The sequence below is a fragment of the Protopterus annectens genome, chromosome 2.part1, assembly GCF_019279795.1.
Source record: "Protopterus annectens isolate FY-2018-M chromosome 2.part1, PAN1.0, whole genome shotgun sequence".
In the NCBI taxonomy this organism is placed as follows: Eukaryota; Metazoa; Chordata; order Ceratodontiformes; family Protopteridae; genus Protopterus; species Protopterus annectens.
The window spans coordinates 1,081,960,668-1,081,977,306 of NC_056729.1; the positions used below are offsets into that span (position 1 = coordinate 1,081,960,668).

General features: G+C 39.9%; 1 protein-coding gene across 1 annotated transcript in view; it reads right to left on the bottom strand.

Annotated features, from left to right (window-relative positions):
• LOC122794937 (mucin-22-like) overlaps positions 1-15,575 on the bottom strand; it is a 450,015-nt gene extending 434,440 nt beyond the window's left edge. The window contains exons 1-3 of the mRNA XM_044063532.1: positions 15,049-15,575; positions 14,569-14,910; positions 14,089-14,430 (exon numbers count right to left, since the gene is read on the bottom strand). Coding sequence (XP_043919467.1) covers positions 14,089-14,430; positions 14,569-14,910; positions 15,049-15,463 — 1,099 coding nt within the window. The 5' untranslated portion in view covers positions 15,464-15,575. The remainder of the gene's footprint in view (positions 1-14,088; positions 14,431-14,568; positions 14,911-15,048) is intronic.
• Positions 15,576-16,639: the final 1,064 nt, after the last annotated feature.

The window sequence follows — 16,639 nt, forward strand, 5'->3', positions numbered from 1 at the left end:
TAAGACTGAGGTCATTCAAGGGTTTCAACGGGGATTTCATATTAAGTCCATGGTGGGGTTGGGGAGAAGTTGTAAGAACCTCCATTCAGTGCAAGGGAAAGAGGATGTTTTGGAAGAGTTGGTAGGTAAGGAGTGTAAGGCAGGGTGTTTGTGAGGTCCATTTGATTCTCCTCCTTTCGTTAGCTACAAGGTGCCGCCATTGGGATTAGTGCCGAAGAAACAGCCTGGGGAGATTAGATTTACTCATCATCTTTAATTTCAAGAAGGGAGGTCAGTGAATGATTTTATTGGGGGCGAAGAATTTAGGATGCGTTATGCCTTTTTGGACGATGCAGTACAGGTGATCAGGGAATTTCGGGAGCCGTGGTTGGTTAAGGTTGACATTGAATCAGCTTTCCATTTGTTGCCCATTAGGAGGGAGTATTGGCCATTGTTGGGGATGAAGGTAGGTGGTAAGTACTATTTTGACACTGCCATGCCGATGGGTTGTTCCGTGGCATGTGCTACGTTTGAGAAATTTAGTACCCTGAACACTGGATTTGGAATCAGTGTGTGGGAATGCAAAAGGCGGAGCCTTATTTGGATGATTTCTTGTTAGTTGGGGAAGGGTGGGTGGAGGCTCAACAATGGTTGCAGGAATTTACCAGTATGTGCGAGGAACTGGGTGTAAATTTGGCACACACAAGATGGAAGGTCCAGCAAGAGCATTGGAGTTCCTGGGGTTAATGGTAGATGTGGAATGGGGATTGTTTCATCTATCTCAGGATAAGATAGAGAGGCTGCAATCAGCTATATGGGGGGTATTGGACAAGAATAATATTCGAGTTGGTTCAGTCATGGAACTGTTGGGTCTTCTGAACTTTGCCTGTTGAGCAGTAGATCTGGGTTGGACATTTTGCAGGGCATTAGCTTATATGCTAAAAGGGGGTAGGAGTAAACATAATTGGGTTAGGGTGACCAGGCTAGTGCGTGGGGATTTGAAGTTGTGGGATGTTTTTATGCAACAATTTAATGGGATTTCCTTTTTGCAATCGGATTGGGTGGGTCAGGAAGAACTGCAGTTGGTTACGGATGCAGCTGGCAGTATCGGCTTGGGGGCTTACTTTGGGGGAAGATGGTTTGCAGTGCAATGGCCTCCAGATTAGGATGAGGAATGGAGGCGTGATGTCATTTTTTTAGAACTGATGCTGATATGGGCAGCTTTGGTGGTGTGGAAGGAGCAGTTGGGGAACAAGCAGGTCATTTTTTATTCGGATAATATGGCTGTGGTGAAGGTATTACAAAAGAAAACAGCTAGGGCAGAATTGCTGTTGAGGATATTGAAGAAGTTGGTATTGCAAAGCCTGTTAATAAATTTTTCTTTTACAGTGGTACATGTGCCTGGTGTTAAGAATGATATTGCTGATAGTTTGTCCCGCTTTCAGTTTTGCAGGTTTCGAGGGTTGGCTCCGGGGGCGGCCGAGGTGTCGGAAACATTGCAGGAGGAGGTGTGGAAGCTTGGGACAGGATAGTCAGGCATCTGATGCAGCATTCCTGGGATTCTTCTATGAAAAAGGCATACAGTAGAGCTCTTTTTGATTTTAATCAATTTGTTTTGCGATTGCCGGAAGAGGTAAGGGCATGGTCAGAGGAATTATTGTTAAGATATGTGGCTGGTGCTTGGGAGAAAGGTAAGGCTTTGCAGACAGTTAAAGTGGATTTGGCGGCTATTAGCAATTTTCCTAAGTTGGGGAGGGGTTGCAAGATTTTATGAAGTCCTGGACATCAGGACATATGTTGTGAGGGTGGGGAGGGTGATAGTGGAGCTTAGGGATACAGGGTTGCCAATTACAAGGGGAATATTGAAGATTTTGTTACATGGTTTAGAATTATTAGATGGTGGGTCGCTGGATTATTTTATGTGGTGCAATCTATGCACGTGGTTATATTTTGGCACTTTCAGGGTATTGGAATTGTTAGGTTCCTTATGTTGGAAGGATGTTATAGTGACTGAGAGGGAGGTCAACATCGTAATACAAAAAAGCAAGACATCAGTTGGGTAGGGAATTCAGAGTAGTGCTCAAAGCAGACAGAAACCTTCATCTTTGCCCAGTAACTTGGATTACAGAATTTAGGGATAGGAGGTTGGGGTGGTCATAGGGGTTGGTATTTTGCTCTAAGGATGGCAGGGTAGTTTCCAGTAGTAGGTTTATTACTTTAATTAGGAGGATTTTGGGTTGCATGGGATTTCCGGCTGAGAAGTTAGCAGCTCATTCTTTTAGAATTGGGACGGCTTCAGATTTGGCTAGATGGGGTAGTTCAATTGAGGTTATTAAGAGGGTGGGCAGGTGGTCCTCAAATGCCTTTTTATTTTATATTAGATAGTACTGTTTGTGGTTATTAACAATTTTTTCTTTTTCTTTTAGGGAAGCGTATACTCATTTTGGGCCATTCGTATATCCACTGGGTTGAGAAGCGTGCCTTAATCAGGGAGGATGGAAATAATTTGGGTTTATATTATTTAAGATGTTCTGTGTTTTGGCATGGGGTTAGGGGTATGCATTGGGATAGGTTAATGTTTGAATTTCAGAAGGCTAAATTATGGATAGGGTGTCCTGATATAATAATAATTCATTTGGGAGGTAATGACTTCAGTATTTTGACTAAGAAGTGTTTAGCAGAGACTATTTTTCAGGATTTGTGGAGACTACAGGATAGGTACCTAGGTATGCAAATTGTGTGGTCGGAGTTGATTCCTTGATTGTTTTGGAGGGAGGTGTGCAGTTATAAAGCTATTGAAAGGGCCAGGAGATTTGTTAACCATACATTGGAGGGGCAGCTAAGAAAATCGGGGATACATATCATTCAACATGGGGACTTTGGGCAAGGACAGGTAGGTTGGTATCATACGGATGGAGTTCATCTGAATGAAATTGGTTTGGATTTGTTTAATTTGCATCTCAAGCTCATTCTACAAGAGATGCTGCAGGTTAAGGTTTAGGAGGGGGAACAGCCTGCGATCAGGCTGGTGGTGGAGAAGAGGGACAGGATTGTCATCTTCTGTTCCTTCTCTAAGGATGTGGTTTGATTTGGCCAATGGTTTTGTGTGGTGGAAGGTGAGCAGGTATGCTGCCTATTATTTGTGTGGGGGGGTGAGCAGGTACTCTGCCCCAGTGGAGGAAGTTTCATGGTGAACAGGTACGCTGCCCTGAGGTGTTCAAGCAGGGTGAGTTGTTACGCTGCCCTGAGAATCGTTGTGGCTGATGGCAATTGATATTGTTTATATGTTTGAAGTTCATGTATGATAATATATATAATAAAGGTTGTCAAATGGATTTGCGTGTCCAGAGTTGTTTGTTCAAAGGGGGGCTGGGACAAATGCAGCTTGGCACAAACAAAGTTGTCCAGGTCCCACGAGTAAGTGAAGGGAGGGGGTGGGGGGTGGAGAAGAGCTAGGCTAGGGATTAAGGGATTGTCTAATCACTAGTGTCATGGCAATGTAGGTAGTGAAGGGGGATTGGAGTAGTTAAGGAAGTGAGGTAAGGAAGGGTGGGACTCAGAATGGGTTTAAATGTAGGGAGCTAAAGGAAGTAGTTACATTTGGTGTGAGGTGGTCCCTCCTACCCTCCCTTTTTTGGTGGAAAAAGATTTGGTTGGTTGGAGCAGAGAAGAGGGGCAGGATTGTCCTCTTCTGTTCCCCCTCTAAGGATGTGGTTTGATTTGGCCAATGGTTTTGTGTGGTGGAAGGTGAGCAGGTACGCTGCCTATTATTTGTGGAGGGGGGAGGGTTGAGCAGGTATGCTGACCCAGTGGAGGAAGTTTCAGGGTTAGCAGGTACGCTGCCCTGAGGATCGTTGCGGCTGATGGCAATTGATATTGTTTATATGTTTGAAGTTCATGTATGATAATATATAATAAAGGTCGTCAAAGGGCTTTGCGTGTCCAGAGTTGTTTGTTCAAGGGGGGGTCGGGGCAAAGCTCTTTTTCTATTTTCATAGCTTGTTAAGTATTTGCTGGTACTTTTCACTGTTGTAAAGCAATATGTTCTACTTGTTAAGGTTTTCCCACCAATCAGCGTAAAAATAAATGATTTGTTAGCTGTTTAAAACATTCTTTAGAGTCTTCCTGCTGATTTTCTGTTGTTTTAAATATTTTTTACTGTATCACTGCTATTTTTCTGCTGTGTCCTGCTGAAATAGGGTAGCTAGTAGCTTTAGTATAGTCCAGATACAGGTTTGCTGCATCTAGGTCTCTTTTTAGTCGCTGTTTACTCTGAGTCCATTTTTCAGGCCATTTTGGATTGGAAGGGGCCTTTCTGCCCTCTAGTGAGAGGACTGTGCTGATTGCGACCTGTCAGATATAGTGTGGATGGTCTAGGGCTTGCAGTAACCACCTTTATTGGTTTTTCTGAACCTTTTTAAAGTTTTTCAAGTTTTTAGCTTGTGGTATTTAAGCCATGCATTTGAGAAGCTTTTTGCTTGTTTGCGCACTGTGTACTGGCATGCAATTGTGCACCATAGCTGGACAGATAAATTCAACAATTTTTCCATTAGGTACAGCTGTATAGTGTAGCCCTTATCCTAAGTACTTTCCTGGTCAAATTATTAGTGCTGGTGAGCTGTAGCTTTGATCAATCCTATAAAGTCCCCTATCCCCCCTGCCAGTGATAATAGTCCACAACCTCACACTATGGACAGTTGAACTACACTTTTTTTTCCTGCCATCCTTGTTGACTTAATTCTCTTGAGACAGTGTAGCAATTGCCTCATGTACACTAACAACCCTCTACTAATTACTCACTCAAGTACAGAGGTGAGAGATGTAGCTACAACAAGAATCTTGAATCCATGCTCTCTTGCAATCAAAACAATAATATGGAAGAAGTTATCAACCCACCCACCACTACACATACATATATTACCCCCACTCTTACATATAGTATATATCAAGCACCAAAATCAACATACATAGAGGTTCTCCCAAAAAACTTACTGAAACATCAGAGACCTCCAAAACACAATACTGCTGCAACTAGCACAGTTCCCATAGTACCCATAACACATAGTCTCACCTACAAATCCCATATGGTGTAACACTCAACAACCAAATATTCTTGTCACTGGAGATTCAATAGTGAGGCACATGGATGTCCCACTCATCAGGTTGGACAAGGAGAAAGTCATGGCCAGCTGCCTATCTGGTGCCAGGATTCGGCAGATCATGCAGGCACTCAGGACTCTCAGCAGTGAGTACAATTATCTCATTGTCATAGTTGGAATGAATGACCTGAGATATACCTCAATGGATTATATTAAGAGAGACTTGATTGAGCTCTCTGAATATGTGTCACAGGCAGGCGTGTCCCTAGCCTTGAGCAGCATACTACCCTCACCTGGAATGATGCCACAGTATAAACAAAAATGATTGATTTCAATAATTGGTTTTGTTTTTGATGTCATTCCAAGGGGATCCAGTTTCTATCAGCCTGGGAAGCCATGGCTGACAAACCTCGGTGCTTTGCCAGAGACAGTTTGCACCTGTCTCCTCTAGGTTTCGGCTGTTGGCAAAGGCTCTTGCTGCTGTCATAGTGCCTTTTATGGCAAGGTCTCAAAAACAAACCTCATGATGTAAAAATTACCAATCATAACAAAATAAGGGTCATGCTGTTAAATGCTAGGAACTTAAACCAAAAACTGCACACCCTGGAAGTAGTTCTACCACTGGAAGATGTAGATGTCTGAAGTCACAAAAACCTGGTTCAAGACCTCAGAGAGTACCCCGGCCTTGCAAGGTAACAAAGCCTTCCACACTTTCAGACCACAAAATGAATATCTGAGAACCAAAGGAGGTAGTGTTTCTATATATATATTAGGGATAAATTCACCTCCCATCTAGTTAGACTGGACAACTCCATGGAGTTACTCCAAGTTCAGGTTATGGTGGGTGAGACCTCCATTTAGGTCATAGCCAGTTATACGTCCTTCTCCATGGGTCATGACACACATGAAGTCTACTTGCCCAAACTGTGGACAATCCAAATATTACCAAACACTCTGGTTATGGGGGATTTTAATTATCCCCCAAACACCATGGTTTTGGATGACGTTAATTACCCATCCATTAACTGGGTAAATTAGTCATGCTCAAACTCACTGGCCCAAAGGTTCCTTGACTTCGTAAACTCCATTGCCCTGGACCAGCTGAGTTGACACCCCCACAAGCAGTGCCAACATCCTGGATTTGGTGCTTACCAATATGGGGGACCAGTGGAGCACCTCCACTGTGAGGTCTTCCATGGTGACATCTGACCACAAATCAGTCTCATCGAATTAACTATCACACCTGACACCCCCCCCCCCTGCAGCAACTAAACTAAATAACTTCTCCAAAGCAGATCATAACTACTTACAAGATGGTATAAATAGCTTCATCCACTCCCCTCCCGATGGAATTGGCAACTATGCCGAGCTCTACACCGATGCTTTATACAAACACCTACATAACCGCATTGTCTTGGCTATACCTGATAAGACCAAGACAAGCTCCTCAAGGAAGAGCAAACTTGCCTGGTAGACAACTGCCATTAATAGGCTTTACAATAAGAGGAAGAAATTGCTGTCTAAGAGTAAGAGGGAGTGAGTCCTAAACTGGAAACACTCCCTCCTCAGATTAAACAAGCAAATAAGACTTCTTGTGAAGTCATTCAAAGCAAACTATAAATTCAAATTAGCTTACTCAACTAAGGAAAACAATATGGCATTCTTTAGTTACATCTGTAACCTAAAAGGAAAGGCCAGATTTGTGCCAAACTGGAAGTTAATGATACCACATATACTGAGCCTGTGGACATAGCTAACCTATTGGTTGACAGGTTCTATGAAAACTTCACTCACCTGTACCCACCACACATACCCCATGACATCCCTACCACCTGTTCTCTACCTTGTATCTCTAAAGAGCAGGGTGTAAATGCCACCTCTAAGGCCAAAAACACAGCATCTATGGGACCTGATAACATCCCAGGCTGTGTCCTACATGGGCTCCAGCAAGAATTTGCAACACCATTGAGTACTCTTTTTAATCATAGTCTAAGCACCGGCTTCATCCCAGCTGAATGGAAAATGGCCACCATTATTCCCTTGCACAAAGGTGGTGCTTCCACTAATCCAAGGAATTATAGACTTAACTGCAAGGCCATGGAGCAAGTCATCATGGTCCTTATTAACAAAGACATAGGTAATCTCCAAACACTTGACCCTACTCAGTTTGGATTTGTCAAAGGGAGATCATGCCTGTTAAACCTGGTAGACTTCTTCAAGACAGTCACCAAGGCCCTGGATGAGGGGAAATCTGTGCATACAACCTATCTAGACTTAGCCAAGGCTTTTGACACTATCCCCCACTCAGGCATCATTGACAAACTCACCCAGCTACCATGTGTCTACTGTAGTAAGGAAGGCTTTTGATGCAGCACACTTGATTAGTAAATTCATCGACTTGAGAGCAAAAGAGGTTATAACCTGTGTCCCTGCTGGATTGGGAAAACAGGTGTTGACTTTGTGGGAACATGGGTGAAATTCTTGGCTAGGCATATAAGGGCCTCAGAGCCAACAGCCTAGTATCATCCTATGAACCTATACTCGGCACTAATTCAGCCCATTATTGACTATAATGTCCCACTTGGCATGTAATATAAAAAGCACTTGCAGAAATTGGAGAGACCTCACAGGTTTCTAACAAAGAAGATCAAGGGACTCCAGCAGGTGCCTTATACAGACCAACTACAGTCCTTGTCACTATGCTCTGTATCATACTGACTTCTTAGAGGAGACTTTGTTTGGCTTACACACCAATCTCAGACTCAAATCTAATGAACTTGCTGCACATATGTAAATCAAATGGGATTGTGGCAAAATGTTCCACAGACCTAAATATGACCTGTGATTTAAATAGGACATGTTAGAGAGACAGATTTGTCTTCCACCAACTGCCACATCTTTGGAATAGGCTACCAATTTGTGTGAAACACAGCACCTCTATGACACTGTTCAAGAGAAACCTGGATGAGTGGATAGGGCACAGTAAATTCTTACCAGTTATAGTGCCCATAACCCTCCTGGAAATGGGCAGTCATTACTAAATGCAATCTCGAGTACTGACCAGCATTTCTATGGTATTACATCGGGATGAAAAGGCTAGGCTTGAAATCACCTGCAGGTCGATGGCCTAGTAATGTCCTATGCTCCGATGATCCTATGAGCCTATGAAGTCAAAACCCTTATCTACATGATGAAAGATATACAAGACACATTGTTACCTCAGTTAAAAGATTAAAAAATAAATAAATATTCATGATTAGCTAAATAACCTGAAAACCATCAGAAATCTTAGTGGTAAAACTTGCTATGACTGAAAAAAATTGATCACAAAGTTCACATCTCCAATACCCACAATTATGAAATCTACTAAAAACACAAACAGAACTCCACTGCAGCCAGAACGATGTAAAGGAAAGAAACGCAATTTATTTAAAGACAAAAACAGCGTTTTCGCTTCCAGAAAACCAGAAGCTTCATCAGCAATTGACAGGATTAAAACCTAATGCATTTAAAACAGAGTAACTGGCGCTTGTTGACATCACCACAAGTGCCACAAGGTTGCTTAAAGGGGCAACGATGAAACTTAAAAGGGCAACAATAACAAAGAGAGCGGGTGAGTACAAATACATAATATGCCATATAAAACTTGTTTTTTTTTTTTTTACATTGCTTGTTCCTGTTAGGTGACCCGATTCAGTAGTACATTTATTTGCTCTCGCCTACTGATACTCACTATATACAGCTTATTTAGCTTCACACTTCATTTTAGAATGTTTTAATACTTTTACATAAGTTTTATATGGCATATTATGTATTTGTACTCACCCGCTCTCTTTGTTATTGTTGCCCTTTTAAGTTTCATCGTTGCCCCTTTAAGCAACCTTGTGGCGCTTGTGGTGATGTCGTCAACAAGCGCCAGTTTCTCTGTTTTAAATGCATTAGGTTTTAATCCTGTCAACTGCTGATGAAGCTTCTGGTTTTCTGGAAGCGAAAACGCTGTTTTTGTCTTTAAATAAATTGCGTTTCTTTCCTTTACATCGTTCTGGCTGCAGTGGTGTTCCGTTTGTGTTTTTAGTGAGTTTATTTGGTTTTTCATTCAACTCGTTTGCATGACAATTATGAAATCTAGTAAAACGAGCAATTAGAGAGCATAAAACAAATCTGTTAAAAACAAAACAATTTTTTTTATCAATAAGCCAAAGCTCTACTAGAAGGAAATAAATCACCTAACTGGTAGACACTCATAACCAGCTTAATAAAATTCTTTCTCCACTTTCAATCCATCTGATTTCTTAAGAGTTTTCAACTATGCCAAAAACATACCTCACAATACAGAACACACTATTCAACAGCCCTTCTCCCCTTAATTCCCCCCTCTACTTTAAACTAATCAAGTAAAATACCTCCTCCCACTTCTTGAATAAATCCCATTTGATGCCCCTACAGGCACTGACAATATACCCCCTTGGTTATTATACGACTTTAGGGATTTTTCAATAGTTCATAGGTTGGTATTAGGCTATCGGCCTTAGGGCCTATACAAGCCTAGCCATAACAATTCCCTTGATATTTCTTATCACAATATTTACTTCCCTGGACCCCTGCCTAGCAGGGTGACTGACATGATCCCCGGGGTGAATTTCCTATCTCCCATCCAATCGTCAAGGTTCTTTTTGAAGAGGGCCAAGGAGGCACTCTGCTTGACATGTATGGGCAGTTTATTCCAGAGTATGGGGAGTCTCTAGGTCAGGAACATATCCTTCCAGCATGTTTTGTTCATTGTGATGACAAGGTTTAGATCCCTGGAGCATGTAGCTCTGAAGGATTGGGATTTCTTTAAGTGGAGCATGTCCAACAGCTCAGGGTTTGACATGGCCTTGTATGTTAAGCAGAGATCGCCTCTGAGTAGACGATATGCCACAGAGTATAGCTGGAGTTTTTTTAGACGGTCAGCATAGGGCATCTGCTTTAGGCCTGTGATTCTTTTAGTGAGATATTTCTGTGGCCTTTTCAGCTGTTGCAGATGTCTTGTGAGGTACATACGAAATGGGGCATTGTACTCTATAATGGGTCTAATGAGGGATGGGTACAGTGGGACAATGACCACCTTTTTCTGGATGAAAAGCCCTTAGTGATGAGGTGTGCCACATAGAAGTATTTCCTGACTGTTGTGGCGATGTGGTTATCAAAGGTGAGACCACTGTCAACCTGTGTCCCTAAGTCTCTCATCACACTTTTTGTGTTTAGTGTACTGCCACCTATGTGGTAATTCATGGGTACATGTTTTTTCCCAAAGGGGATAACTATACATTTCTTGGCATTAAGCTTGAGCCCATGGCTCTGGCACCAGGCATCTGTTTCTGTAAGACCCTTTTGTAGAATATCTACATCATTTGGGGATTCAATAATGGCTCCCAGTTTGCAGTCATCTGCAAACATGGTTAGCCAGAGTCCCTTAGTGTTGGCTTGTACTTCAGAGAAGTAGATGCCAAGCAAAAACAGTCACAGGACTGAACCCTGAGGTACTCCCCTTGTAGCATGTCTGGAGCTGGATTTGGAGTCGGCTACTTTTACAGTCTGAGTTCTGTCAGTAAGCCAGTTGGCAACCCATCGAGTGACATAGGGAATTCAGCCCAGCTTAGTAAGTTTATCTGTGATTCCAGAGTGGGGGATGGTGTCAAAGGCCTTGGCGAGGTCCAGATAGGCTGTGTGGACTGTCTTACCCTCGTCCACAGCTCTGGAGATTGATTCAAAGAAGTCAATCAGGTTCAGGACACAAGATCGGCCCTTCACGAACCCAAACTGGGTGGGGTACAGTGTTTGAAGGTTGCCAGTGTCTTTGTTTATAAGTTCCATGATAAAGCTTTACATGCCCTTGCTGATCAGGCTTGTCAGAATGATGGGACAGTAGTTCCCGGGATCCAAGGTGGATCCCCCCTTGTGGAGTGGGAATACTGTAGCTGTGTGCCACTCAGTGGGCATGAAGCCTGAGATGAGGCTATGATTAAACATGGCACATAGGTGGGATGTCATATGGTACCATGGATGCTGTATTCTTAGCATTGGAGAGTGCAGTTTCTACCTGTGTGGCCGTGATTACTGGAATTTGCCAATCTTTTGGTATTGAGATGGGTCCTTTGGGGGGTGAGAGGGGGGGTGAAGTTTGCACTGAATCGATCTGCCAGGATATTGGCAATATCCTTGGGATCAGTATATTTACTGCCATTCTGCTGTAGCTCAGAGCAGATCTGAGCATTGCCATTTAGATTCTTGACGTAACTATAGAATGCCTTGTGGTTGTCTTTGGAATCATTGGCAATTTTGTTTTTGTAACTAGCTTTGGAGGATTTTATGAGGGATCTCAGCTTCTTACTGAGGCTGGTAAGGGAGTTTTTTGCATCCTGGGATTTTCCTCTTTTCTGCAACATTAGTTCCTTTAATATACATTTATAACCTTTGTCTTAAACACACCAATATGCTTAAAGTTTAGAAATCTGCTCTTATTAAGCCTGTACTGAACCAAATTAGACCAACCAAAGCCTCTCACTTCTGGCCAGTTTCCATCTTACCAAATCTAGGCTAAAAAGTTAGTTTACATCCAACTAGTCAACTACACTCATCACTACAAATGTCACTTTCAGAAAAACAAAAAGAGAAAAAACAAAGACATTTTTTATGGATAGGAAGAGGTACAATGACAGCAATATGAACAATGACTGCTGGATCTGTCCATGACATGGATAAAGATCACTGTACAAAGGAGAGCTTTGTTAAATATATTAAATTATTTTACCTGGTAGATGTCAGTCATCTAACTACTAAGCTACGTTATCTTTAGCACTGAGATATACTAAGGTTCCCAAGCTACCTCACAGATCATAATTTGTCAGTCAATCAGATCACTCACTTCTGGCTCCATTAATTTTATTTCTGTCTTGGTCAACAAAGTGTCTTATGATCTTCATCAACTTCCTATTCTAACATATGCAAGTGATACAGTCCTCTACCTTTCAAGATACTCATTTCAAGTGATTAAACATGGACTACAATATCACTTCAATTCACTCTATAGCTGGATTACTAACATAAAACTACTACTCAGCCCCTATAATACCAAATGTGGGATTTCTGTAACCAAACCTAAACTAGCAAAACTATCCTTCTATAATCAATATGCACAATTTCATCAATTATTTTTCTTCTTCTAAATAACTAGGCTTATGGTTATGCCTGTCTATGAAATTCAACAAATAAATAACACAAATAAAAATAAATTATTCCCTCCAAAAAAGAAACAAGCTAAAAATAATCTATCCCCTATTCTGAGCAAAAATGAATTTCAAACCCTAGGTCATATGCTGTTGAGTTATCCATAGGTAAGTGGTACTTATATCACAATTTGAGTACACCCTGCCATTCATCACAGCTGCCTCAGAAAAGAATGAAAGTGCTATTCCAGCTTGATCAAACAATATATGCAGATTCATCTGCCTTTCCCTCAGAGAGGAACACTATTACATTACTTTAAGAAATGCTAAAATGGTTTCCTGTACAACAGAGAGCAGACCCCTTATTTGCATCTTAATTCTTTAAACTATAGTACTCAGACTGTTTGTCACCATTACCTGCTAAACTTCTTTGAAAGACACATAGCTATCAACCAAGAAACCAGGACTACAATGGGCTACCTGTGCTGCAAACCTCTTTACTAAACTTAACAATACCAATCACTGCTTTTCTACCCAGAACCTCAACTTTGGCACTGTCTTCCATCTCCTCTCAAGAAGTAATCTCTTATACAATTGTTTTAACAAGAGTTAAAAACATGCTTACATAACCAAGCCAGAAACATCTTGACAATATTTTGACCAAATTTTCTTTTTTTTCTAGTCTTCAAAGACATTTAATGCTGTTGCTTCCACCATGCAGTCATACATTATGCACAACGTTACATCCTTCTGTTTATATCTCATTTCATATTTAATAGGGATTTTGACCAAATACAGTCTCAACATAATATCTGAGTAAAATCTCATTATTCAAATAAAGACTGAAACATTTATTATCGTCTGCAACACTTTGAAGATATATTCAAACCCCATGAGGGATATATGTGGTAGAAATTTCTAGACTAAACCTAAAAGTTGGGGTTTCAAAGAAAAGAAAATATTAAACCAGAAGAAAAATCCATATACATCCTTCAAACTTTACTTTTCCTAATATAACAAATAGTCAAATACATCCATTTAAAATCACTAAAACTGTTAGAAGAAGCAAAGTTTCATTTGATGCAGAACTTCCCATCAACATGAATGACAGAAGTAAGGTCTGTTCCAACCTCTCTTGAAAGGAAAGGAAGAAACTCCAATGTGCTGCATAAAAAGGCTGTTATAATAACTGTAGATAGACATAGATCCCTCAGGAGACTGCATTCAGAGTAGTCATCTCTGCCCAGGGTAAGGTCAGAAACATCAGTTATTTGGGATCTGATATGATACCAGGGAGACTAATTTGTGCTATCAGTGCTGTGCTGCATTACACAAGGGATGTCTGAAGCCGCAGGTTTTGATGAAGTTTACTATAGCTTTTCAACACTTGACAGCACCTGGTTAATGACAACAAATAAAATTTTGACTTTATAATTAAACTGCACATATTTGTATAACTGCATGTGTTTTAAAATGTACCATATCAACTTTTTTTTATTTTTTGCAGCATTCTAATCCATCCATCCCCCCATCCACTCTTCCAGCCATCTAACCATCCATCACCCATCTAGTCTTCCATCCATCCGCCCATTGCTTTATCCATCCAGCAGTCACTTTCTTTACATTTAGGTAACCCTAGCAATTTGTTCGCATTTTAAGAGTTAATATTTTCACTATCTTCTATTCATCATTTAATTTAATGTATGTGTAATTTGCTAAAATTATTTTATTTAAGCTCACACATCAGAATGCTTTTCATTTTTATAGAAAAAAAATAAAAGAGTTATTTTTTCATGCATTACCTTGTGTTATTGCTGAACTTGTTTCATCTGATTTTAATGTTGGATTTGAAATCATTTCAGCACCTGTAGTACTATCTGATGCAATTGTCATTGCCTGTGAAGTCACCGTTGATGATAAAGGAAGTGGTGTCATTGCTGTGGACAGTGAACTTGAAGCTGTGGTTTCACGTATTACATCAGAAGATGCATTTACAATAGAAGGCATTATAGATGTTGTTGTTACTCTTGGGCCTGTCATCACTGTATGTGTTTGTATTGATCCATTTGACGCATTTGTTGTGCCATTTAGTGCTGTAGCCATGCTTGTATTTATTGTTAATGAATCTGAGGTTGTGGTTTCACCTGTTGTAGCACAAAATCAAAAATGGTTTGATATTACCTGAGTATTAGAGTTTGACATTATTTTATTTAAGCTCACACATCAGAATGCTTTTCATTTTTATAGAAAAAAAATAAAAGAGCTATTTTTTCATGCATTACCTTGTGTTATTGCTGAACTTGTTTCATCTGATTTTAATGTTGGATTTGAAATCATTTCAGCACCTGTAGTACTATCTGATGCAATTGTCATTGCCTGTGAAGTCACCGTTGATGATAAAGGAAGTGGTGTCATTGCTGTGGACAGTGAACTTGAAGCTGTGGTTTCACGTATTACATCAGAAGATGCATATACAATAGAAGGCATTATAGATGTCGTTGTTACTCTTGGGCCTGTCATCACTGTATGTGTTTGTATTGATCCATTTGACGCATTTGTTGTGCCATTTAGTGCTGTAGCCATGCTTGTATTTATTGTTAATGAATCTGAGGTTGTGGTTTCACCTGTTGTAGCACAAAATCAAAAATGGTTTGATATTACCTGAGTATTAGAGTTTGACATTATTTTATTTAAGCTCACACATCAGAATGCTTTTCATTTTTATAGAAAAAAAATAAAAGAGCTATTTTTTCATGCATTACCTTGTGTTATTGCTGAACTTGTTTCATCTGATTTTAATGTTGGATTTGAAATCATTTCAGCACCTGTAGTACTATCTGATGCAATTGTCATTGCCTGTGAAGTCACCGTTGATGATAAAGGAAGTGGTGTCATTGCTGTTGACAGTGAACTTGAAGCTGTGGTTTCACGTATTACATCAGAAGATGCATTTACAATAGAAGGCATTATAGATGTCGTTGTTACTCTTGGGCCTGTCATCACTGTATGTGTTTGTATTGATCCATTTGACGCATTTGTTGTGCCATTTAGTGCTGTGGCCATGCTTGTATTTATTGTTAATGAATCTGAGGTTGTGGTTTCACCTGTTGTAGTAGAAGATGCTGTTACAGTAGGAACTGTTTTTGGGATGGGTCCACATGTCTCTTTTGCAGGCATTTGTTTGACACATTGACAACTTCCTCCCTCTGTTCTGCTGGAGCAGTTATAATATGCATCACAGATTTCTGGGCTCCATGTGTAGTCACGTCTACAGCTGCATACATTATTACAGACTAGAAAAAGATGGAAAATTATTTTATTATATTGTTATAAAAATCATGCACATGATTTAACAAATATAATTACTTATCAGTAGTAATTATAAATGCATTGGCTCATAAAATTTACTTTCACAAACCATTAATGCTTGAAATGTATACTGCCTATAAATTCTAGAAAGTGCTCACTGACATATATTTCTTGAACATGTATATATAAAGTTTAACACATATAGCAAATCTTACTGCAAATCATATCAAATACAATATAATATGTTCTTAGGTTTGTATAAACTACAGCATTTGGAAGAGGTAGGCATGAAATAATCCCAGTGATGTGTCCATAAGAAGAAACCCAACAATGTGGAGAAATATATTGTTCTTTCAATGATAATGCAAGAAAAAAGTATTAACAATATTAGAATTGTAATATATTTTTAAAAAGTGAGTACATGTTTAGTTAAAAGATAAAGTTAAAAAGCTGCATTGTATTTCCCTTTGAGAAAACTATAAAAGAAAATGTGCAGTGATATTGTATTCAAGCTTGACATTGGAACTAAGGCTACCTTTCTTTTTTCTAAGAAAAAGTCTTTATCTATCTAACAACAATTCATTTATGCATAGACCATGTTTGCTATACTTCTTAAGGCTCCACATATTACTTTTATTTACACAAACCATAGTTTCAACTACATTTTCTCTCAGTATGGAAACGGTCCATCCCATTTCCAGAGTAATCATTAACATTTGCTTTCATTACTAATTTGTCGACAAATATCATGTTTATTCTATTTACTTTGACTACTGAATGGTAGCAGCCACAAGTACAATTTTTGTCATTAGCTGTTGGGAATTGTCTTCCCAATACTTATCCCTGGTAGCATACCTCTCAGCTATCCAGATTTTTGCAAAATGTCCAGATTTTTGCTTTATATTTTTAGCCTGTTCATAAAATTTGTGGTTTTACGGCAAATTGCTGAAGACTGAAATAACCAAATTGTGAAATACATTTTTCAGACTTCATATCTTTCAGAAAATGCATGTTAACACAAATCCTGTTATTCTAGCAACTTTC